Genomic DNA, 25,049 nt, shown 5'->3' on the forward strand with positions numbered 1-25,049 from the left:
CCGAGTCCTGTCACTTCCCGTATGGAGATCAGAGAGGTGGGAATGTAAACAGTGTGATGAGTGTGTTTCACTCCGGATTTACGAGGGCTGCCACAGGAACCGCAGCGCTTACAGTGAATTAACCTTATGAAGGGGCAGGGTTAAGGTAAGTCAAGTGACGGAAATGGTGAGAAATCTACTCATAATTCGTGTCTTTGCTAAAATCTGAGCGCTAGCCTCTCCCCCCGGCGGGGCTCAGTGCGCTAAGCTAGCTGTTACTAGAATAGCTAGCGCTCGGATAGCTGACAGACCCTGTTATTCATTACTGAGAGGAGGAGGGAGGCTGACATGTTTAGAGAGAGACAGAGTTTCCCTCATTAAACACACGCCGGGGCTTTTAAACAGTTATATATTCTCTGTAACCTAACCAGCTAAGCTAAGCTGTATGACAGCGCCTTGAGTGCTGTAGAGATATAGAGGGACAGAGGCGGCGAGCAGAGACCGCAGTGTGTTAGTTAGTCAGCGTTAGGCTAGCTTAGCTACGCTAACGAGTCTTAAGCTAAGTAAACAAGACGATGTAGCTAAATAGCTTAATAACATGCGCTTGGTTTATTACTAAGCTCGCTGTATTTGCACGTTATTAAACATGGTTAGACAAACTGAGCCTTTAGCTAAGAATATTTTAGGCAAGAGTTTTATTAAAACATACTACTTCTACAGTTAAGTTAGTTAACTATCACACAGAGAGAATAAAACAGCCCTGATGTACAGAGATGCATATGAGAATCAGTTTGGTTTGGAAAGGTTAAAAAGCTCCTGAAGTATCAGTGAAGAAAAAAAATATTTAGACTTGAAACGTCTCCTCTGTTTAATATCAAGTTATATCTTTCCCTTAGTGTAATGAACTGGTTCTTATAAACTGAGGGAACAGGCTATTAAGATGAGAAGTCAGATTGTTTAGATTGACTGAGGAAACTTGTTAAACTGAGGAAATTGCGAGCACAGATTGTTTATCTTAAGGAGTAGTCTTTCAAGTTGTGTGAATAGATTGTACAATTAGGAGAAAGATTAATATGAGGGTTGTTAAACTTAACTGAACTATTTGTTAGACTGGATAAACGTATTGTTTAACTGAGGCAATGATTTATTCAACTGTGGGAACAGAGTTAAACTGAAGGAACAAATCATTAAATGAAGCAAACGTTTTATTAATAGATTAAAAATCTTGAACAGATTATTTAATGAAGGTTAATATTTCTTAGCATGAATATAACATATTGTTAAATTCAGGGAATTATTTATTCAATTGTGGGAACAGTGTTAAACTGAAGGAATACATTATTAACTTGAGAGAACAGAAATGCTGTATTAGATTTAGGGAATGGATTGTTAAATTGGGTAAAGTATATTAAAGCCAGGGAATGTACTGATTATAATTGTTAAAGTGACAGAACAAGTTATTAAATTTAAATAAAAAACATTAAATATAAAAAACAGTTTTAAAAAAATGCCAAAACACATTGCACAAACTTCCCGTTAAAATAAGGGAAAAGATTGTAAAGCATAGGGAATTATTTATTATTCTTTAATTATTACAGTTGGGTTTTTGTATTAACTGCAGAATCATCCATTCAACAAGTCATACTCCAAAAGTAATAGTAATAGGAAGTAAATAAGGTAATTTATTCAAGGGAATAAATCAGATTTCAGGTTGCTAAACCAACATGCAGTACTGGTCTGCTTGGTTGGGACACACCTTTGTATGTTGAACTGTCAATGATTTGATATTGTTTGTGGAGTTAAGTCCCTGAGGTAATAATGATTGTGTCTGTGCTGCAGAGTGCACCATGCCTAGCTCCCTCCTGTGGGCGGTAGATGTGTATGGGAGGGTTTACAGCCTGTCCACAGCAGGGCAGCAGTGGGAGCAGTGCCGCCATGCCCACCTGGAGTTCAAGCGGGTCTCGGCTGTGCAACAGTGCTGTTGGGGCATCGCATGTGACCACCACATCTACCTGAACGTCCACGCCAGCGACGTCCCCATCCGGTACCAAGAAGAGACCTACGAGAATCAGGTACACACTGGCAGGCCCCTAAAAGGTCCTGAAGTGCCAGGATCCAACACAATTTGAACTCCCTGTTCTAAGATCTCAACCACATTAGGTGGTTTTGGAAAGGGATAATCACAAACTATGTTGGGTATCAGCCTTCCAGAACCAGAATTGATGAATGGAGATGAATGTAATGGAGACTTGCAAATTAATCAGTATATCATTTTATTCAGTTCATTGAGTGACTTAATTTTATTTTATAATTATGTTATGTAAATTATGGACTTATTTTTTGTCCAAAATTCTTATTACTTCTAATCAGCTATGTGAAGTCAGAGTGCTTTTGCTGCATTATATTAAAATAATCTAATCCAGTTAAAATTTGGTTGACTTTATTGCATGAGTTTCCTAAAGAATCATGAAGTGAAAGATTAACACCTCTAATAGTAAACCCTGTTTGTCTGGTGTTGTCTTGTTTGGTGGCAGCGATGGAACCCCGTCGATGGCTTCTCAGATCGACTGTTGCCTAGTGACCGTTGGCAATGGAGCGATGTGACAGGGCTGCAGCATCAGCCGCTAGACAGTTTCCAGCTCCCCTCAGAAACATGGGAGTGGGAAGCTGACTGGTACGTTGATGAAAACTTTGGAGGAGAACCCACTGAGAAAGGGGTAAGTGGAAGTGCCTATTAGATTAAAATGAAGGCTTGATGAAAATGACTGCGCTCTTCTGAATGTGTTTGGAGGAGTCCCTATTCTTCTTTAGTGAATAATCACACAAATGACTTGATAATACAGTAATACAATGCCACATGCCACACCACTTTACAAGTGATAGGAGTTTGTGGAGGAGTGATGAAGTTCAGGTAATGTCATGGCAACACAGTCGCTAGATTTAGATGCCTTTGGAAACGTGGTGGACTGTGAAGGGCAATATTAATAAAATAAGATAAGATAATCCTTTATTAGTCCTGCAATGGAACATTTCACAGTGTTACAGCAGCAAAGGCAAAGCAAGGCACACAGAAGAAGAGCGAGGTATTAATACTAAGTATTCATATATAAACGTTATAAAGTCTCAAAAATAGGGTGCAGAGTGGTTCAGAGGACTATGTGCTGCCACTATGATCATTAGGTCTCTATCACTAATCGATCACTATGATCATTAGGACAATTAGATCTCATTAGGTCATGTAGCTTGCCATCAGCTGTTGGAGCCCTGAGAGAGCACAATTGTCCTTGCTCCCTCTGGGGTGGGTAGATGGTGCTCTTTCCCCTTATCACTTCTAGGGTGATGTCAGTCAGCACAAGGCACCGTGTCGCTGCACTTTCCTCTGAGCATGATGTGATGCTACACGGAAATGCTGCATCAGCAGCAGTTAGAAAAGAGGTGGAGTCTGACTTCACATGTGTCGCAGGAGGCATGTACATGTCTTTTCCCCTTCTTGTGTTGTGATCTTACTAGTGTTGGGGTTTATATATCTCTGTATCAGCTGAGTAGCAGCTGAATAGATGGGACAAATCAGCCTAGCTAAATTGGGGAAAATCTGGGGAAAAAAAACTCTTCAAAAATATTTATATAAAGAATATCAAAATCAAATGCACATGTGGATATTGTACATTGTTATGTACATGTTTAAAATTGTAAATGTTGTACATGTTTAATACATTGTACATATTTAAAAATAAAAAAAAAGATCAAATTCTGCATTCCGTAAATGTATCGGTAATACTTAGTTGACATGGGTATTGAACCCACAATCATTCAGATATTTTGGCAGAATAGGTCAACATTACCTAAAAAGCTGCTTCTTTTCAGAACCAAACATATTGGTTTAAAATCACTCATATAAATATTGATATTTTTAACCAATAATCCACTCCAGCCTGGGATGTAACAGTACACAGAAGTCATGGTTCATTTTGCACTGTAGTTGAGACCCCCTCTCTTTATACGTATAAATATAAAACTAACATACCGTAGGCTTTTTTTTAATTGTTGCATCTTGTGTTATAAAGCACATTCCTGTAGTGTGCAAACATGTTGCATGTTGAATGTATTTCCTTACTCCTTACACTTTACAACTTGTATGAACTAGTGCTGCTTGTATTTGCACTGACCTGGTGATATGATGCATATGGCAATACAGGGGTTGTGATTCAATATATAACAATATATTCCGATACTGTAAACATGCCAGTATAGAATGACTCTTTTAAAATATAGAATTTTCTGTTTCTCAAAACTGTTTTCCAAACATCATAAGTATCATGATGCAGATTCCCATCCAATCACTGCTGAATCATTCTGAGAATGTAGCTAAGTGCCTCTATGATTCCAGGGCTGGACGTATGCTATTGATTTTCCGGCCACTTACACCAAAGATAAGAAGTGGAATTCCTGTGTACGCCGTCGGCGATGGATACGCTACAGAAGATACAAGTCACAAGACACATGGGCTAAGGTACTCACTGATGTGAAGAGCCTGTAATGTGTAATTTTATAATTTAATGTTTGTTAGATTGACTTTCCTTCAGTTCACTGAAATCTGTGTAAGGTGTGTTTTTGTGTGTGTGTGTGTATATATATGTGTTTCCTTAGATCCCCTCAGAGCAGACTGGCTCTCTGCCTGACCCATTTAATGACATAAGCTGTGGTGGTTGGGAGATCACTGAGGAGCCTAGAGGACGTCTGTCTTTGTGGGCTGTCTCCCTGCAGGGAAGGGTCAGCTCTCACTTCTGTTTTTGACTTTTGTTCTTGTTAATCACATGTTTACAATGGAATGCAAATGTTTGAGCACCCTGCCCAAAAAGTTTAATACTGTAATGCGAGTATATTCTACTTACAAAGTAGGAAATGGTTATGAGCAGACCATACAGAGAAAAAGACAGATTCTAGTTTGCATACTTTGTAATTCTGACCTAAGCAGAGATAAGAGAAAAAATTAGTAATAAATAAATAAAATAAATGTTGACTGCTAAATTTAACGTGTTTATGCGTCATAAATGGTTGCCAGCATTTATGGTACCTCCATTTGACCCTCTGGTAGTGTGCTTCATATACTCTAGTTTTAAGATTTGCTATGACCTTTGACCCAGAGCAATTTGTTTTAGTAATTTATTATGTAATTAAGGAATAGCTGCGGACAGTTACAGTGAGAAGACCAAGACAACATTCTTATAGAATTGCTCATAGGATTACTGGAAAAGCAAATCAAAATTCCTGTTTGTCTGTTGTGGTGCCCTGTTCTACTGTGCAGTACCACCTGCACAAATATGATATTCATTAAAGATTCATTAGAAGAAATCCTTTCTGATGCCCCACCACAAAAAAACAACATCAGAAATCTTGAAGGAAACATCTTCATAACATCTATTGTCACATTCTTCTGATCTTAAACATTAAAAGCATCTGTAGATAGACCTCAAAAAAGATTAGTGCATGCAAGACAACTCTTGCACCTCACAGAACGTCCACATATTCTCCCTTTTGCCAGACAGAATTGATAAAAACTCTTCAGACAAGTTTTGATAGACTTTTAGCTGCCCTTCACACTCAATCATTTGAAAAGCTGTGATGCTCACCATGTAAGGTGCCATATATGGTGTAATGCCCCCTCCTTTTTTGTTGTTTTAAATCTACAAGATGGAATTACTGGTAACTTTATGTCTAGGATATCAGGTATTATTTTTTCTCTTTACTATTCACAGTAACATTTATTATAACCAGGTGTGGCCAAACATTTGTATGTCACTGTAATAACAAGTAATCACATAATTACTGCACCTCTGGACTGTTCAAAGGTTCTGTGATGAAAGACAACATTCCTGCCTCTAGCTCTAACAGTAAAATGGGCTGCATCCTTTTGATAGCATTCAGCAGGGACGACTGTCATGTTGCATCAGATCTAGAGTAAAGGCACGTTAGAGTATTGGCATATTTAAAAGATTAAAAATCTGTGTTTCTTTTTTGAAAGGCACAAAAATATAAGAATGGTCAGAAAGTTAATACAAAGGTTTTATATTTTCATAAAAAAATACAGCAACACAAACATCCTGTTTTATTCTATGAGTTAAAGAAAGGCATGAAACCAGTAATTTACAAGATTCACAATCATTGTTTATACCCTCAGAGAATGCATATCAGGATACACATTCTGAAATAACTTGTTTTGTGCAGGTGTGGTTCAGGGATGGCATCCACTACGTTAACCCAGAGGGCTCAGTCTGGGAGGAGGTGTCCACTCCAGGGGAGGTGGTACAGATCAGCTGTGGTCCAGCTGACCTGGTATGGGCAGTCCTGTGGGAAGGGCAGCTGCAGGTCAGAGAGGGCATCAGTAGAGGCTGCCCTAAAGGTGAGCTAATGCCTGCATAGTGTCACCCTCAGATCAATACTGTATGTTAAATTTGCCACAACTGATGGGTATGTCCGTTACACATCTGGCTAGCAACTCTGCTGTTTGTACACATTTATGTAATTTTGTCATAATTTTACCTACAATAAAGCAGCCGATTCTTAGACATGCTGAGTGACAAAACACGCTACACTTACTGATTTGTTATTTAAAAATAGATTTTTTTCAACTGTAAATCTTTGCAACATGGTCTGCTGGGCCTCGTGGTCCTGCCTACACATTCCAGTGTTCACAGTTTAAAATGCAAAGCATTACAGAAACTCAAATGTTGTAGTAACACACTGCGATGTAGGGCACTCAAACAGGCCACGCCGCAGATAACACGCTGACTCACCAAAAAAGTAAAACCAGCCATAAGTCTACAATTACTCATATTACATAACATTTATATGATGTGTCCTTGCTGCCGCATAGTGACACACATGCTTGTCAGATGTGTCCACAAGCTAATGTTCTTCAGTTTCTCCATGCATACATTTAGTAAATCCAGAAGTTTTATAATCCAAGTTTTATAATCAAGTGTGCTCTGATCTGCTTTCAAGTGGAAGCTTACAGTAAAAAGTGTACCACATATAGCACTTTTACACCAAAAGTTCCATTTAAGCTGCTTGTGGTGCTTTTCAGCGAACCAGCCCACGTCTTTACCAGTTTTTGTGGAACCGGCAAAACATCACATCATACGTCATCAACAGAGGCCTGGCACAGCAGTGGTGCACCTGTACAAACAGACACGTCCACAGATGTCTTCATGGTTTGTGCTAAAGAACCCACTAGTCTTCGGTTCCCACTGCGAACGAACATTCCTGTTTCCGGAACCTACTTTTTTTTGTGGAAACACAGCAAACCGGCTCAAAATTCGGTTTGGAACCAGAACGGTGCCGGTTTCACGTCAGTGGAAAAGCGTTTATAGTCCAATAGAATAGTTACAAACATGTTGCATCTGAGACACATGGCCAAACACCTAGCCTTTATCCTGAAGCACCACTGTAGCAAAGAGGGTTAAGACTCACTTTTCTCATATTAGCAAGCCCCTAATAGGACCCACAACTCTGAAATCACTTATACACTGATCTGCCCATGTCTAACTATTTTGTGACCATTTATCTCTTGCATTCCCAGGCTCCTCGTGGGTAGTGGTCGAATCACCAAGTCCAGAAGTCGGGGCTATACATGTAGCAGTGGGCGTCAATGTGGTGTGGGCTGTGACTAAAGATCATAAAGTAAGAAGAAAACCAGAGAATGAGTCATTCAACTTTATGGTATCAGTAAGTTACATATACAAGTAAACAGCTTTTTTCCTTCTTTGTTTTATAACAGGTCTGGTTTCGTCGAGGTGTGAATTCCCACAATCCCTGTGGTTCTGGCTGGATTGCAATGGTTGGCGAGATGGTGATGATCAACGTGGGCCTCAATGACCAGGTGAGAAATCTTGAAAATTGTTGTATTAGTGGAAAATATAGCATTATCAGCAACAAGGAAGAAAAAAGAGAGTACAAATGGTCTTAATGCTGTACTTTTATGGTTTAATGTGTTTTTTTTTTGTATAGAAGGTGGGTTGCATTTTCCCCAGTAATGTGCCCCACAAAGTGACAAAACATGACAAAAAAAACCTGTGAACAATTAAAATTGATATCTCTGATCCACACCCTCTACCACAGTCAGAGTTAGAATTCAGATGTTTTTTCACACTTATTGTATTGATATTGTCGTAATGGTAGACCAGCAACTTGTAAAATACCCCTTTTCCTCTTTAGGCCTCTTCAGAAGTATTAGCAGTAGTTTCAGTGTTAGTTTTATTGCATTAGTGTACTTGTACAAGTACCTAAAAATTGCAAAATTTACTTTTTGTTAAAGTAACTTTAATCTCTGGCATAACCTAGTAACACTGTATAACGGTGTACTTTTAAGGTCTAAATGAAAATGTATGAAGCAGAAAGCATATTCTTTTTTTTTTTCTTAAAAAATTGTCAATTTTAGGGTTAACTGCCTCTTTAAGCTTTAAAGCTCACCTTCCGCGAAAATCCGATTTTTCTTGTTTTTGTGGAATACAGTAGGTCTCTCCGAGTTGAATGTGTACACCTGCACATTAAACTGTTTTGCAGCCCCCATTGTCTGCAGGAGCTAAGCAAAGAAATCCCCCCTCCCCCCCTCCGAAAAACGGGTGAATTTTGAATTATCTTTCTGCCTACGTAGGCAGAAACTCACAGACCAGCCCACCTTGGCTCGAGAAACTCCCAGAGGCGGAGCTGAAGCGACGCAACATCACCGCTCATCAGTTAGGAGGTGGGAGGCAGTGAGCGGCAGAGCGGTGGAGGGGTGTTGCAGTGCTCCTAGCCAATCAGAGGAGAGATATTTGCATGCTGTTTGCATGTATGAATATTCATGAGCAAAGCTGGAATCCGGTCATTTTGGACACACCCCTAAAACAGTCCAAAGGTGACCTTTAAAGAAATAACATTATTGGTGTATATCTTCTGAAAGGTTCAGTTTGTAAGGTCTCTGTGGGAGCTTAAGCAATAGTTACAGTGTTTGTTGTCCTGCATTTTGTGTTTTAGTTTTCTGGTGTGTTTTCAGGGTCTGCTCGTGGTATAAGAGTAGTGAACCGTATGGCCGGTTGGGATGAGTGTGATGTGTGCAGGCACACAGGCTTGAATTACTCTGGGTGTGTGTTTGCGATCGTTCTGAGTGCTGAGTGGTATGGATGGTAATTACAAGTGCTGAAACCAGCCGTCCTCTCTCACCTGACACCAGCCTCAGCATGGGCAGAATGCCCACCAGAATAAAATCCAGCTAGCCAGCCCTGTACAAGGCTATATTCTGTGCTCACAGAAGATACTCACACCAAAGTTAGCAAGACCAGCAAGACTGCTTGATCTAATTCTGTGTGCAGAAGCAAGATGTGTGGACAGAAACTGGACACGCCATACTTTCAACTGCTGTCTCAACTGTCAGCTTCTCGCTGCTTTGCAGAAAGTGAGGAAATGGTGTGAACATTTGAAAAAAGGAATCGCGCTTTCACACATGTAGTGCTTCCAGACGTTATAAATAAGTCGTACTTAAGGATGATGTTGTCGGTAATACATGTGTTTTTCTGAGTAACTATGTAAGTCGTGTCAGAAGAATTTTATGGAAAGTTGTATTGTAGGAGCCTGACCATAAAAAACACCATTTTTATGACATACTGAAATCTATTAAACTGTGTTAAAAAAAACTGCAGGCTAAACATCTACATATATTATATGTAGGTGGATGATATGAAGGGTTTTTGTGACCTATTTATGCAATGAATTTTGGAAAAACAAAGTTGTGGGGTTAAGAGATTGGCTCACATTATAATTCACACTGAAACAAGCAACCAAAATGTCTGGCATGTCTCTCACATGATAAACTACGCACATTGAATCTAGAATTCAGCCAATCATGAAATTCAGTCGTGTCTGATCAGATTGGGCTTAAAATCGGTCTATCTGGCTTGAGAGGGGCCATCTGGCTTGAGAGAGTAAATGACCTGTGACCTGATTTCCAAATGGTTAAAGAAAACTGTACTTTTTTTAAATAACATGTTCATGGTCCTATTTGTGTTCCGCTGCATAGTAGAAAAGTGCACAACCTCTCTAGAGTTTTCTTGATCTCCATCATTAACTGGCACGTTATATATATATATTTTAAAAATTAACTGCTCAGAGAAGCCATTTCCTGCTGATTGTTGAGAAAAGCTTTAAAATGTGCCTATCCTTACCTTTCCTAATGATGATTGCGAACAAGCCATAGCCATAACAAGCTAATTATGGCCAGTGACTTTGCTACATAGTATCTAAGAACTCACAATCTTGAGGTAAAATGTTTTATCTTCCTGTAAATAATTGTTTTGACAAATGAAAATGTATTAAATTTATCAGAACCTTTTCAGAGCTTAGACTCTTTAAGCTGTGTTCCTGATGTTTGCTCTCTATATTGACATGTTGCAGGTGTGGGGGATCAGCTGTGAGGAACGGGCGGTGTATTTCCGGCAGGGTGTGACAGTCAGTGAGTTGAGTGGGAAGGCCTGGAAGGCTGTGTCTGTGCCCAGAGACAACGAGCGCTCTCACTCCAGTGCCAGCGCTAGCAGCCTGCAGAGGTAAGTGAAGGACGACGAACTGACCTTGAGTCAGCGAGAAAAGCCTACGGAACTGTCAGCACACTTCACATCAACAGAGAATTAACAGAATTGTACAGTCGGAGCCAAGAACCGTGGCCAACAGCTTGTATCACACAAAATGGATTATGATTAACTAACAGTATACACTAAATGGACAAAAGTTATTTTTTTTTATCAGTTGAATTCATGTATGTGTTTTAGTCCCGTTGCCATGACTGTATTAAATTAGGCACCTAGCAATGCAGTCTGCCTTTATAAAAATGAATAAAAGAACAGTGTGCACTGAATTCTAATGTGGTGTAATAGGATTACAGTAAGTAAAGTTTCTACCATCTTAGATATTCCCCCTGTTACAGTGTTTAGAAACCACAGCAACTTAACAGTGAAGTGTCCAAGTTACCAACACTCTGCTGACTCAATAACTGCAGAGTGCGGTTTGAAGAGTGGAAGTATTTTTTCTGTCATGTTTTAAATGTCAGTTGTTTAGCTGGGGTCCAACAATTAACACCTATACATGCTCTAAATGGGCGTGTTCACCAATATCTTCCTAAAAAAAAATCTGATTCAGTATTTGTATTTAAACAGCATAATTGTTCACGATTCTGTTCTCATAATATTGGACTGCACTGTTTTGTAAGTGTATCACATTCCAAATAATAGAACTTTCCTTTAAAATTAAACAGGCTGTGATTCTGATATATATTATCTGTAAAATTAGTCTGTACTCTTGCTGAATTAAACAGCAGTTTTACTATTGTCATCTTGTATCTATAATTCGACTGGCTTAAATTTTAATTGGAGGGTTGGTGCAATATTTTTTTCATTTACTTAATAATTCTTGATTATGTATTATAATGGTAAATGATGCTGAATAATGACTAGTTTGTGATTTAATATATACATTTTCAGCTCTGGAAAAAATGTAAAGACCACTTCAGTTTCTAAATCAGTTTCTCTGATTTTACTATTTATAGGTACATGTTTGAGTAAAATGAACATTGTTGTTTTATTCTATAAACTACAGACAACATTTCTCCCATATTCCAAAAAACAAATATTGTCATTTAAAGCATTTATTTGCAGAAAATGAGAAATGGCTGAAATAACAAAAAAGATTCAGACTTCAAAGCTTTCAGACTTCAAATAATGCATAGAAGTTTATATTCATAAAGTTTTAAGAGTTCAGAAATCAGTATTTGGTTAAATATTGGCATGTTCTCCTCCACCAGTCTTACACATTGCTTTTGGAGAACTTATGCCACTCCTGGTGCAAAAAATCAAGCAGTTCAGCTTGGTTTGATGGTGTGTGATCATCCATCTTCCTCTTGATTATATTCCAAAGGTTTTCTATTTGGTAAAATCAAAGAAACTCATCATTTTAAATGGCATCTTTTTAAGAGCTGTATTATATAACATATATTACAATGTAAAGTTATTTAAGCAGTTTGAACAGTATTCATTGATTACTTTGTGATTTAGTGTATTGGTATCAGCCACTCTTAGGTGTTACTGATTTTTATTATTGGCCAAAGAAAACATATTTATGCATGTATAAGAAGTTAATTTAATCATTGTGTTTATGTGTGTGTGTGATTTGTATTTTGCAGTGCTGGTTGTTTCTTTGGTGGTGAGGTCCGTCTGCAGTCGCAGGCCTCTGTGATGAGTGATGTGGATTCTGAAACAGAGAAAGCTGCAGAAGGAGCCCCTTCCATCCTCGAGCCAGAAGATGCCCCTAAACCCAGAATCCCCAAAGTGACCAGCGACAGCTTCATCTCTGAGCTGGTGTCTGATCGAGAGGGTCAGATCGGTAGGCGCGAGGGTCCTCCGGCTATTGCTGAACCACCCATCCCAGAGGAAGATGGGGCAGAGGGCGAGACAGAGGGTAAAACAGCCCCAGCCCTGGTGCTTTCACCCAGTCAGTCTGGAGGACTGGACCCACAGTGGAGTAATGTGGATCTGGAAGAGGCTCAGACTCACCTGACCGTGGGGGCCGTTGCAGAATCAGCCGAAACCTGCAGCCTGTCATCTGTAGCCACTTTCAACCTGGGGATGGAGGAGCAGTACGGGCCAGATGAGCACCCGCTGTGGGCCTGGGTCAGCGGAGGGGGCTGTGCCATCGACTCCCACTCACAGCTCAACTGGTTCAACTCCACTACAGGTCATCTATCTGTAGCCTGCTTACAAGTCATCTATGAAGTCTTTACTTTGTATAGGCAAAATTATTCATTTTAAACGAAGTGAATTGAGTGTTCAACATGCATCAAGATAATCTCCCAGTCACTGTAAGCTAAAGTAAATATAACCATCCTTTCCCTCCAGTGTTGACTCACCCACCCACACAGCTCTTTGTTTCGTGAAATTATTACAGACGACAAAAGAAAAAAAAGTTCTATGTGACAGCTCCAGTGGGCATGAAACCGCAGCCAGTTTCTTTATCTTAGATCCTGTTTACACCCGGTGTTCTCATGTGTTTTTAATAATCGAATCTGGATTGAATTTCACCTGAGCACACAAAAAGACAGGTGTAAGCACCCCCTACAATGCAGTAAGATTTGATTTCAAGCAGATCACTCAAACTGCATTCAGATGAGGTCAGACATTATGATCTGAGAATGGACTAATGGAATTTCTAATCCATCAGCAGCCAGAGTCTGAGAGAGCACAATTGGCCATGCTCTCTCTGGGTGGGTAGATGATGCTCTCCAACCACATTGTTCCTAATGTGATACTAATTCTATAGTCAGGCAAGCGACTTAAATGTAATGTTGACTACTTCCAGTGTTGAGAGTAAAAAGTGGAAACAGTGCATAGCTAAACTGTCCAAGGAATAGTTATTGTCCGTTAACTCAGTTGCGTCTGTGCAATTTCCTTATAAACTGTGCTCTCTCTACAGGCTTGAACACATCTATGCAGGCCATGTCACTGTCCATCACACCTTCACAGACCGCAGCCTGGCGCAAGCAGATCTTCGAACAGCTCAGCGAGAGGTCAAAGAGAGAAATGGAAAATTTCCGGCATTATGAGCAGGCTATCGAACAGGTGCTGTTTAAACACAATGTCACATTACTCTATAAGAAACTGACTAGTAATTCCCTTTAAATTACTATTATTTGAGTTCTTTGGTTTATTTGTGTCTTTTTCTGCTTTTAACAGAATGCTCAAACAGAAGTAAATGCAAATGTCCACAAAGTAAGACTTTAGAAAAGTAGCCAAGTCATATAGAGCCTATTTAATTTAGTCGTGCCCCTCATAGAATTGTCTATAGTTTCAATTAAAGAGAGTTTGTTTAGTGTAATTTACAGCAGCTAAAAATGGATATGCCATATTTATATTGACCTCTCAATCCTGCCTCTTTCTCTTTCTACCCTTTTCAGTCTGTTTGGGTGAAGAAGGGCACCATGCAGTGGTGGAGAGACTGGAAGCCTCATAAGTGGGTGGATGTACAGTTTGCACTGGAGCAGTTCTCAGGAGCGGAGGGCAACAAGGACGGCATCCTCTTCATATACTACACCTTTAATGAGGAGAAGAAGGTGATTTCTCTTACTTGTTAGAAATAAACAACACATAGGGGGAAGTCACTGGTGATGTTGTTTTTAACTAATACTGTTTCACACTAGTAAAGGCTGCTAATACTACAAAGGAGAGTGAGCTATAGAGAAAGAGTGAGCCTTGAGCCTTCTGCTTTAACAAGACTGATATATATTATTGTCTTCATATCCAACTAAAGAGGTAAATCAAAGGTGAAGAAGTTGTAGGGATTTCTCTAAAGCTGATGTCTGTACATTTATGGATTTGGAGGATTAATGGCCCTCTCTGGTGAGAATGGGAAATTGAACTGAGCATGCAAAAGAATCATTTTAAACTGGGTGGGTGTGATGTGTTCTCCTTTCAGAGCGGATGAATCCGATTCCAGGTTATGTTCAGTCAGAGAGAGAGAGAGAGAGCGTGTTCAGTGAGAAACTTCACTCCTTCTTTTCTTTGGTTTTACTATGAGTTAATGAGGTCTGAGTTTCCTCTTCTGAAGTCTCCATTGCTTCACCAGCCAGTAAACTCAGTAAAACTGAGCTGGATGCTCTTTTAGAGGCTATACATGTGATGTAAGTACGTAAAGACGTGTGAAGTGGCCAGAAGAACTCTCGCGAAGAGCAACCTGACACCCCAGTTTTTAGGGGTTGAATGACTATATTAGGCTTAGCAGGTGTGGTCGTTCCAGCACACTGAAACGGTTAAACACAATATTTTATCCCTTTTCCAATCAGAAATGCTTCTGCTTTCAGTTTAGAAACAAAATAATATGGACTGCTACTTTAAATTTTTACTGGCAAACCGAAAGGCGTGGTCTTTGACTGAAGGTGGATCAGTGAGGTGGATCATATTCTAAATATCATGCCATGTGTTTTTGCTTAACGATTACCTGGTAGATAGGTGTTTAAAGTCCTTTAATAATACTTTACCACCTCGGTCCACATGCAAGTTTGTGTTTATCGCTGTCCTTGAGGAGCTAATAGTGTGACTGCCAGGTTTACATTCCGTCATTATGTTTTACAAGTGAAACTGTTATTGATATTGGAACGTAAAACTTGTTTACACCTTAATCTGAAAGTTAAACCTTTTAAAACATGTCTGTGAGAATATTTTATTGCACCTTACACATGTTTAACATTGTATTATATGTAACATGAACAACCAGTGCTGTAATGTGATCTACCACCAAGGGCTGTAAGGGAAACTCATTCTCATAGTTTAGATTTCAGCGATCTAGAGAAAGTTTTTTTTGTTGTTCTGATGTATCCTCCATTCTTAAAGCAAGTTTACGAGAACAAAAAAAGCTTCCAACCTGTGCTGATGATACACTAACTATAATAGGTAGAATGGCATCTCTTTCATTGCCACTTTGGGTTGGAACTTCACTATGCAACTCCTGTGGAGCTGCTAAAGAGTTAACAGAACTGTAGAGGGAGTCCAGGATCAAAAATACCAGTTTTCAAATGACGATACTCTTTCATTTGCAGAAATAACAATTTTTTACTACTAGATGTGAGCTGATATGGACCTTCTGGGTTAGTGCCATTTTTATGTATCTTAGTATCTTCTATTGGGCTACAAATGCTGGAAAATATTTATTTATATTTAAATATAAATATATCACCTAAACTTTGTGTGTTTTATTATGCATAGGTATAAAATATTGTCCACATTTAAATCCGTATTTTTCATACTTCATACTTCATATTTTAAGAGACACTATAAGGAACTTCTAATTCAGCAGGTGTTGACGCTGGGTGGGGGGTGGGGGGGGGGGTAACTAACCTAACTAAGTTAAGTAATGCTAAGCTAAGTAAATAAAACTGTAATTAAAAAAAATATTGAAAAAAACAAGTGCTGGATGTTAATCTACACAGATTTCTCTTCTGAAAACTGTTTATTTAGGTGAATAAAGCACTTTTATTTATTTACACCGCTCTAGCAGTGCTAGCTGGGGTTAGGAGCAGGCTACAGGCCGATAAACTGAAAACTCCTTTGTGGTGTGGCTTTACTGCTCCTTAATACCTGCCTGGTAAAATTCATACATAAGACACACTGGATTAAAACGCACACTGGCGATTTTTGTTCAAATTAAAGGATTTTAAGTGCGCCTTATAGTGCGAAAAATACGGTACCAATCAATTTTTTAAGCACTTATATGTCAGGATTATTTGGTATCCCCATGAACTATTTCACTTTTAAATATAAACAGATTATAAGAAAATAACTGTATAAATGCATTAATACAGTAATGCATTTGGTCTACTGATAGAATTGTTGTCCGAGGACTCTACAAGAGATCAGTTGACTCAGAGAAGGGATTAGTGTTTATGTTTAAAAGTTTTAGTAATCTTTGGAACTGATGAGTTTTTCCATGTCCTTTCTTTTTTAACTCCTAGTATCTTCATGCATTCATCAATGAAGTGACCATTCTGGTGCCAGTCCTCAATGAATCCAAGCACACGTTTGCCATCTACACAGCAGAGAGGACCAAGCAGAGGTGGCCCATCCGCCTCGCAGCCGCCACAGAGTTGGAGATGTTTGACTGGGTATGGAAACCACAGAATGATCAGCACTTTTATTAATAAATGAGCTAAAGAAAAAGGCTACACTTATTAAATTTCTGACGAGAGTACTCACTCTACCCGCACGCTGACACACGCACAGCGCTGACACCAGAGTACCGTTTGTAGACACACTTGTTGAACCTGTTAATTGACCTTCCCCTGCCACAAGCCTCAACGTGTGCAAGTCTTCAGTGACAGTTTAGCCAGGCAAGTTGCAGACTGTGTGTGTGTGTATCCTGCTGTTCCTGTTTTTAAGTGACTCTGTGTATTTTTGCGTCCTCTCAGCTGGCCCTGCTCAGTGTGTCCTGCTGCGACTCCCGAGGCATCCACGGCCCACCCTCTAAACAAGCCATCTGGTCTGTAACGTGTAAAGGAGACATATTTGTCAGTGAGCCGACGCCAAACCTGGAGGCTTCTCCGTACCCGACACCCTGTGACCAAATGTTAGCCATCACTCTCATTTGCAACTATGTGGTTTGTCACAATTGCTGCTACATGGGTTACATATTTTTAAGAGGCGTGCAACTTTTTTAGTGCATTGATATAAAAAAACATAATTTTTTGGATATTAGAGTCTATTATAAACATGAACAAACTGGCCAAAATTAAAAAAAATTCTAATCTTAAAAACATAACAAATAAAGGTCCTTTTGTACTGTTTATTCTATTGCTGGTATGAAGTACAGTGAAGGAAATAATTATTTGATCCTTTGCTGATTTTGTAAGTTTGCCCACTGAGAAAGACATGAACAGTCTATAATTTAAAGTCACTTAATTTTAACAGCGAGAGATAGAATTTCAAAAATAAAATTTAGAACATTTGTTTGCAGTTTGCAGAGAGGAAGTATTTGATTCCCTATCAACCATTAAGAGTTCTGGCTCCTATAGACCAGTTAGATACTCCCAATCAACTCGTTACCTGCAGTAACAGACAGCTGTCTTAAATTGTTACCTGTATGAAAGACTCTTGTCCACAGGCTCAGTTAATCAGTCAGACTCTAACCTCTACCATTCAAGGTGTAATGTGTTGCCAATGGTTTTCTTGGTGCCTGTGGTCCCAGCTGCCTTGAGATCATTAACAAGTTCCCTCTGTGTAGTTTTAAGCTGATCTCTCACCTTCCTCGTGATCAAGAATACCTCACATAGTAAGATTTTGCATGGAGCTCCAGATCGATGTCAATTGACAGTCATTTTGTTTTTCTTCCATTTTTTACTATTGCACCAACAGTGGTCTCCTTCTCATCCACTGTATTACTTATGGTTTTGTAGCCCACCACAGTCTTGTGCACGTTTATGATCTTGTCCCTGACATCCTTAGAAAGCTCTTTGGTCTTGCCCATGTTGTAGAGCTTAAAGTCTGACTGATTAGTCTGACTGATGAGTCTGTGGACATGAATCTTTTATACAGGTAACTATTTAAGACAGCTGTCTTTAATGCAGGTAATGAGTTAATTAGAAGCGTCTAACTGGTCTGTAGGAGCCAGGATCAAATACTTATTTCTCTCTGTAAAATGCAAGTAAATTTATATCATTTATACAGTGTGATTTTCTGGATTTTATTTTTGATATTCTATCTCTCACTGTTAAAATTAACCTAAACTTAAATTATAGAATATTCATGTCTTTGTCAGTGGGCAAACTTACAAAATCAGCAAAGAATCAAATAATAATTTTCTTCACTGTATAAATCAAACTTATTTTTTACTTTGTAGATCTGGCAGATGTTATTCATATTGTGTATAAAAATGTGTCAAAAATGTAATAATACAAATGTTTCAAAAATGCATGTATTTAGCAAAACGTCAGATGTTACATTAGGGTTGGAAGAAAGCTACACTGGGTGCTGGCTCACCAAAAGAAGTATTGGCATAAACATTGTGTACACCTGAATCGCATGCTTTACTGCTGTGATTTACTGTGGAATTGTGTTTTAATGTTGAACAGGTTCTGGCGGCAGGTTGGAGGACACTTGCGTGTTGTGGAGTGTAACAGTCTGGGAGTGGTCTGGGGGATCGGCTATGATCACACAGCGTGGGTCCACTCTGGGGGATATGGGGGAGGCTTTTTTCAAGGTGAAGAAACTGTATATTTATCGTTTATTGGCCAACTTGTTGATAGCATGCGGCTAATAAATTTTTGTTTTCAATTTAATAAGTAAAAAAACCTTTTTATAATTAGTTGAATATTATATTTCTAATTAATTAATCAAGTTATAATATGTTTTTATTATTATTAAACCAGTTCTGATGCCTTTTAGACAACCATTTAAATCAGTTATAATTCAGCTAAGTTATATAGTGAGTATTAAAATAGAATATTATGGTATGATATAAGGAGAATAGCTCTTATATCTAGATTTTAAATAAATAAATAATATAAATAATACAAATGATAAAAAAATTATAATGATAATAAAAAAAGTACTAGTTTGCACTGCATGCAGCTTCTAAATTGTTTAGACAAGTGTTTAACAAAGTCAGTAGCATCGGACCACTGATGATGAGTTATAATATTTTTTTAATAATAAAGTTGTAAAACATTTTCTATTCAAATGAGATTTCCTATTATTATTTTATGTTACTTTCACACTGCAGCGACGCAGCATCGCAGCCAGCCGCTTTCTCTCCCATTCCTTTGCCGCTTTGGAGTGTGTCGCCTGAAATCTGCCACCAGCAAGAATGTGTAGAGTTGTAGTTCAGCGGTGTGTTCCAATAAGACGCTGTTATTCTTTTATTGCCCGGTGAACTCTGCTAAAATATCCAGCTCAAGACCAGCTGGTAATGCGCTCTATAATCATACAGAGAGGTAATGTAGAGTACAGGGAAGCCTGAAATAGCTGTAATTAGCTTTTCTGCCATTCTCTCTGTGTAGTTCAGCCTATGACTTTGGCTTGTGTGGTGACAAAGCCCTGTCCGCATGACGCTGATTCGCTACCGCCTAGCAAAACTCGCTATTCATTTGCATAAAGTTGCAAATATCTCAACTTTTTTCCACTCACTTCGCCTCGTTTGTGCTACACTGTCGCTGCTAACCATTAGGAGTGTGCCATATTGTATGGTATCCAATAATATCGCCAACATTTTTGAATATCGTAAACGATATTATATTCTGAAATATTGTGCCATATCACCCACCCCTAATTATCACATCAGGGTACTATTCATTATATAAGTCACACTGTTCTCATTTCCCATTATATATCTACTAGAGACAGATTTTATTTGTACAGTATTATTTATTTTACTTTAATCCTGAATATATGGAGATATTTAGAGTGTATTATTACTAGTATCATGTCATTCTGAATCATTAACTTCTGTTACAAATCTGATAAAATTCTTGTATTTTTTTAAATATCTCAAGTTAGGGGTGTGCCATTTCAAATCATTTGCAATAATAAAATTAAATTTTCGTTTTGTTGCAGTAATGTATTCTTGAAATATTTTTTTTATTCAGTGTTTTGTCATAACGCCAAGAATACTGCTCTCGCGAAAATACCATGAAATATTGTGATATTATTTTAGGGCCATATTGCCCACCCCTGCTTTCCATAGATAATAGTGGGAGGCAGAGTGAAAAACGCTTCTCATCGCTGCAGTGTGAATGTACCGTAACACTGTGTCACAACTAACCCCACACTATGGAGGCTGTACATCAGACTGGCTAGCAACAATTCAGTATTTATAATAACATTATTATGGGAATGTGAAAGTAAGCAAAAATCTACTTGAATTTGTACAAGTGCATTAAAAATGTTCAAAATCCAAACATCCCATTCCTCCATATCCAGGGCTCGCCAGCAGCACTGATCACATCTACACCCAGACTGACGTAAAGAGTGTGTACATATATGAGAATCAGCGCTGGAACCCCGTCACCGGCTACACTAATAGGTACATGTGCAGTGTTTATTGTTGGGTATGATGTATGATGGGTAATGTAACAGTATGTAATACATTTAGTGTGCACTCACAGCACTTCTTCTCTGTGTCCTGCAGGGGTCTCCCTACAGACCGCTACATGTGGAGTGATGCTTCAGGTCTTAAAGAGTGCACCAAAGCTAACACTAAACCCCCCTCCCCACACTGGACATGGGTATGTCACACTGCTTATCAGTTATAGTTTAACAAGGTACCTGTATATTATCAACACCTCTTTGGTTCATGGTTTATTTTGCTTAGTTAATATTATTATCATGATTTGTGCATTGTGATTGTTCTTGTCAGAGATGTTTCTGATGGCAGCTTGTCTGTTGTTTGGAAGGTGTCTGACTGGGCTGTTGACTACAGTGTATCAGGAGGGACAGACCGAGAGGGCTGGCAGTATGCAGCTGATTTCCCAGCGTATGTCGGACAGTATTCATTCTGTTACTATTCTGTTATCTTTTTGTGCATGGTCAAGTTATGGGCCACTTTTAGTTAGCACAATATGTTTCCAAGTCTTTGTGTACATTAAAACAGCTTAAAGGCCAAAGTAAACAACGTTGCTTTACTGTTTTTGTTTAACAACTTCATTTACTTTCTCAGGTCGTACCACGGTCATAAAACTCTGAAGGACTTCGTCCGTCGCAGGCGTTGGGCCAGGTATCTTTCTCTCTCTCTTTCTCTCACACTTTTTCTCTTTCAGTGACCCTGCCCCAATTCTAACCCTAAGCCGTAAAAGACAATTTAGACTACTGCATCAAATCTATGCATAGCCAGATTTAACCTATGCCAGCCTGAAGCGCTCCTCCCAGGAAATGCCCCTATCCAGCACAGCAGTGTGGACTGCAGTCACTGCGATGGTCCACTGAGCACTGTATTCCTGCCTTTGTATTTTTGCATAGAAGCCCCACCGCCAATTACTGTTTTGGTGTGAAATTGCAGAACAACTAAGACACAAGTATAAACGCACAAGTATAAACGCTTACAATGGTTTACGCACAGAATACACCATAGGCTCTGTTGACACAGAAGTATTAATCAGCATTACGCACTTCCTGGAAGTGTGCTTTTAAGAAGTTTTTTATGAAGGAAAGGTGTGGTGGAAAGGATGTGTTTTTTAATTTTAAAAAGGGTAAATACTTGTATTTGTGGTATATCTTTGGTCGCTTGCAAGTGATTTTCATAGCCCCCTCTAGTCTAACAAGAATGGGCACACCTTATCCCTAGACATGCACATGCAAAACAGAGGGGTAGGGCTAAGTAGTGAACAGTAGAGGATAATTTCAAGTATAATATATTGTTAAAATCACATAATCAGATTAAATAGTGATTAAATAGTGCTTTTACTTTACTTTAGAACTTTAGAATGCACAGACACATGATCCAAAAAAGCAATAGTATAAGGTGATTGATTTTATGCACACAGCTTATTTTTCTCTATTTCTCTGTTTGTTTATGTGATGACCTGATCACATTTTGCAATGGAACATAGATAACTGGCTTCACAAAACTGTGATTTGATGCAGACTTACAAGAGAAGGGGCTTATCGAGTGCTTATAGGGGGTGCTTACGAAAAATAAAAAAATTAGATAAGGGGTTTGAGGTTGAAAGTGTAATGTATCTCATTCTCTTTCTATCTCTCTCCCTCAGTTTCTCTCTCTCTCTCTCTCTCTCTCTCTCTCTCTCTTTCTGCCTCTGTGTGTATGTGTATATGAAGACTGATAGTGAAGCTCGTTTCCACTCTTCTGTTCTTATCTCTATGTAGGAAGTGTAAGCTCACCACAACCGGTCCGTGGCAGGAAGTTCCACCCATCCCTCTGAGTGATGTCACCATCCTTCCTTGTGGGCCGAAGAGCACAGTGGAGCAGGTGCCTCTGTGGGGCATCAGTAACAAGGGGGACGTCCTTTGTCGCCTGGGGGTCACTTCACTCACTCCTGCTGTAAGATATCAGTATTTAAAACCACAATCACTGTGAACTGTGTAGAGATTAAACATTAGATCACCAGTCCTGTCTTTGGGAGATCACTGGTTCAGTCCCAGTAATGCCACCCCGGGAGTCCAAGGATGTTAGCCAGCATGGTCATCTATTGGCCAACATTACAGATTTTATGGCATTACGCCAAACATGTTCAGCTATCCAGTGATCAGTGACCAGTCAGGATCCACTGTCCACTGCGGGTGGTAAAGCCTTCTAGAAAGTATTCCTGGTACACATGTGACACTGTGGATCGAGGAAAGTTAAAGGTTTGCACAACTTCCATCTGGCACCCACTATCGGACCTCACTCTAACTCACTCTCACCTTGCTATGAGTACGCTGGCCAGTGTTCAGCCTCACTCACAAGATGATACCTTACAGCTTATACAGGTGTTGGTGTCTCCGAGCCTCAGGTAACACTTCACAGATGACACACTGCTTACCCATGACTTTTGGAATGTCTGTGTATTTAATATTAAGTCTTTTTTAAATGCATTTAAAATGCACTCAGTTTAGATTAGACCCCCAAAAAAATCCAGCCCGACCCTAACCGAGCTTGTGCATGTTCTGTCCCCCAGCCCATTACATAAACTGCCATTATGAGCCTGAGCCCAATTTAAACCTTTTTTTTGTAAGTACAGCATAAAACTGCTTTATTTTTCTATATTTAATTCTAATTTAATATTTTTTAAATGTGAGTTTTCTTACACTTAATAATTTGGATTTGTATTGAGAATATATCAAAATTTTAAGAAACAAATCTCTCATCAACTTTTTTTATATACAGCTTCCTGCTAATTATTTAAAATCATAAAAAATGTGAACCACGCTTTTATTATACTGTATTATTGGAAATACACACTCCAAAGCTTTGAACAGCCATTCTAAACTATTTATAACAATAGTAGGTGTGTGTGTCTTTTAGGGAACATCATGGCTTCATATAGGAACTGACCAGCCTTTCAAGTCCATCTCCATTGGAGGGGCGTGCCAGGTGTGGGCGATCGCCAGGGACGGCTCAGCTTTCTACAGGGGGTCTGTGTCATCCCAAAATCTTGCAGGTACCACCACACTGATCAGCCAGTTCTCCTGTCTCAGGATCTGCTTTATTACAGTTCAGTATTAAATGTTGTGCTCTTATATGCATGAGCACAAGTAGTTGTGCTTCTTTCTGCTCTTAGTGAGTCATGCAGGACATGCTGATCATGCTGACAGTAGCAGTGTTGGGTAAGCATCAATCATCCACCACTGTCTGTATTTACAGGAGACTGCTGGTACCACATTCCCTCCCCAAACAGGCAGAAGCTCAAACAGGTGTCCGTGGGTAGGACATCAGTTTACACAGTGGATGAAAATGGTAAGACCACCAATAACTTTGATTCATATCTTTTTTTGTCCAAAAAATATAAATTCTGTAATCTCATGGATGTGAATTAATTGTATTTGTCATTTACTGTAAATGTGTACTGTGTTAATGCTGAATGTGAATGCTGTCTTAATAATAATAAAATAATAATTTTGTGATGTGCAGGAAATCTGTGGTATCGCCAGGGTTTGACTCCCAGCTACCCTCAAGGCTCTTCATGGGAGCACATCTCTAACAATGTACGAAAAGTATCTGTGGGGCCTCTGGACCAGGTCTGTACATTTACACTTTGTTGTTTTGGGGGATGGCATTATTTCCTATGCAAAAAATAAAAACCTGAACTATAACAAGCATATGCACTATATGCCCCTCCCCCCATCTTAAAAATAATGTGAGTATGCTGTCTATAAGTGTCGCATTGCTGTTTCAGGTGTGGATCATTGCGGATAAGGTCCAAGGAAGTCACAGTCTGAGCTGTGGAACTGTATGTCACAGGCTAGGAGTTCAGCCTATGGAACCCAAAGGACAGTCGTGGGACTACGGCATTGGGGTGAGCTTTTAGTAATCGTGTTCAGTGATTTATTTATTTATTTATTTTGGCTAACAAATATTATATACACCACTCTATCATAATATTACAACCACTAACTGGGGATGTTTAGTAAAAATGATTGTCTTGGCTACAGTACAGCATATTAGTACAGTATATTTAAGCAATAATCAGCACAGCAGTGCCAATATTACATGTAGCACGAACCTCAAGTGTGTAATTGAGATGATACCACAGTTCCATTATCACTGTTAATTGAAAGAATTTGAGTTAAAGAGGATGAGGAAATACAATCTGTTTGTTTGTAAACACTCTGCGAGTTAAAATAGTTCCATTCCTGCTCTGTTTGTAGCTGTGCTGTTTGGCTTGTAAGCGCTGCATCGTTGCTAGATTACCTGTATGTGGCGGAGTAATACATGGAGAGTGGCAGGGGATATATGGCTGTTTTGAATCACTCAAAACAGAGGCTTATGAGAACCACTGGCAAGATGGCGGCACAAGTGATCAAAGAAACCCACATTTTATACATACCTTGTTAAAAATTATGATAACCACATTATTA

General features: G+C 39.1%; 1 protein-coding gene across 2 annotated transcripts in view; it reads left to right on the top strand.

Annotated features, from left to right (window-relative positions):
- Positions 1-25,049, top strand: part of tecpr1a (tectonin beta-propeller repeat containing 1a) — a 27,615-nt gene continuing 2,566 nt past the window's right edge. Inside the window, exons 1-25 of one of the 2 annotated variants that reach the window (XM_007251184.4) lie at positions 1-145; positions 1,819-2,051; positions 2,514-2,696; positions 4,367-4,489; positions 4,627-4,749; positions 6,205-6,379; positions 7,559-7,659; positions 7,757-7,858; positions 10,408-10,556; positions 12,185-12,735; positions 13,471-13,616; positions 13,731-13,766; positions 13,952-14,107; positions 16,502-16,651; positions 16,955-17,112; positions 18,614-18,741; positions 20,460-20,562; positions 20,668-20,764; positions 20,933-21,012; positions 21,196-21,252; positions 22,359-22,533; positions 23,497-23,632; positions 23,836-23,928; positions 24,103-24,209; positions 24,368-24,487. In XM_007251184.4, coding sequence (XP_007251246.3) covers positions 1,827-2,051; positions 2,514-2,696; positions 4,367-4,489; positions 4,627-4,749; positions 6,205-6,379; positions 7,559-7,659; positions 7,757-7,858; positions 10,408-10,556; positions 12,185-12,735; positions 13,471-13,616; positions 13,731-13,766; positions 13,952-14,107; positions 16,502-16,651; positions 16,955-17,112; positions 18,614-18,741; positions 20,460-20,562; positions 20,668-20,764; positions 20,933-21,012; positions 21,196-21,252; positions 22,359-22,533; positions 23,497-23,632; positions 23,836-23,928; positions 24,103-24,209; positions 24,368-24,487 — 3,474 coding nt within the window. In that variant the 5' untranslated portion in view covers positions 1-145; positions 1,819-1,826. The remainder of the gene's footprint in view (positions 146-1,818; positions 2,052-2,513; positions 2,697-4,366; positions 4,490-4,626; positions 4,750-6,204; positions 6,380-7,558; positions 7,660-7,756; positions 7,859-10,407; positions 10,557-12,184; positions 12,736-13,470; positions 13,617-13,730; positions 13,767-13,951; positions 14,108-16,501; positions 16,652-16,954; positions 17,113-18,613; positions 18,742-20,459; positions 20,563-20,667; positions 20,765-20,932; positions 21,013-21,195; positions 21,253-22,358; positions 22,534-23,496; positions 23,633-23,835; positions 23,929-24,102; positions 24,210-24,367; positions 24,488-25,049) is intronic. The other variant, XM_049464834.1, reaches the window with a different exon arrangement.

This window comes from Astyanax mexicanus, chromosome 15 (assembly GCF_023375975.1).
Source record: "Astyanax mexicanus isolate ESR-SI-001 chromosome 15, AstMex3_surface, whole genome shotgun sequence".
Lineage (NCBI taxonomy): Eukaryota > Metazoa > Chordata > Actinopteri > Characiformes > Acestrorhamphidae > Astyanax > Astyanax mexicanus.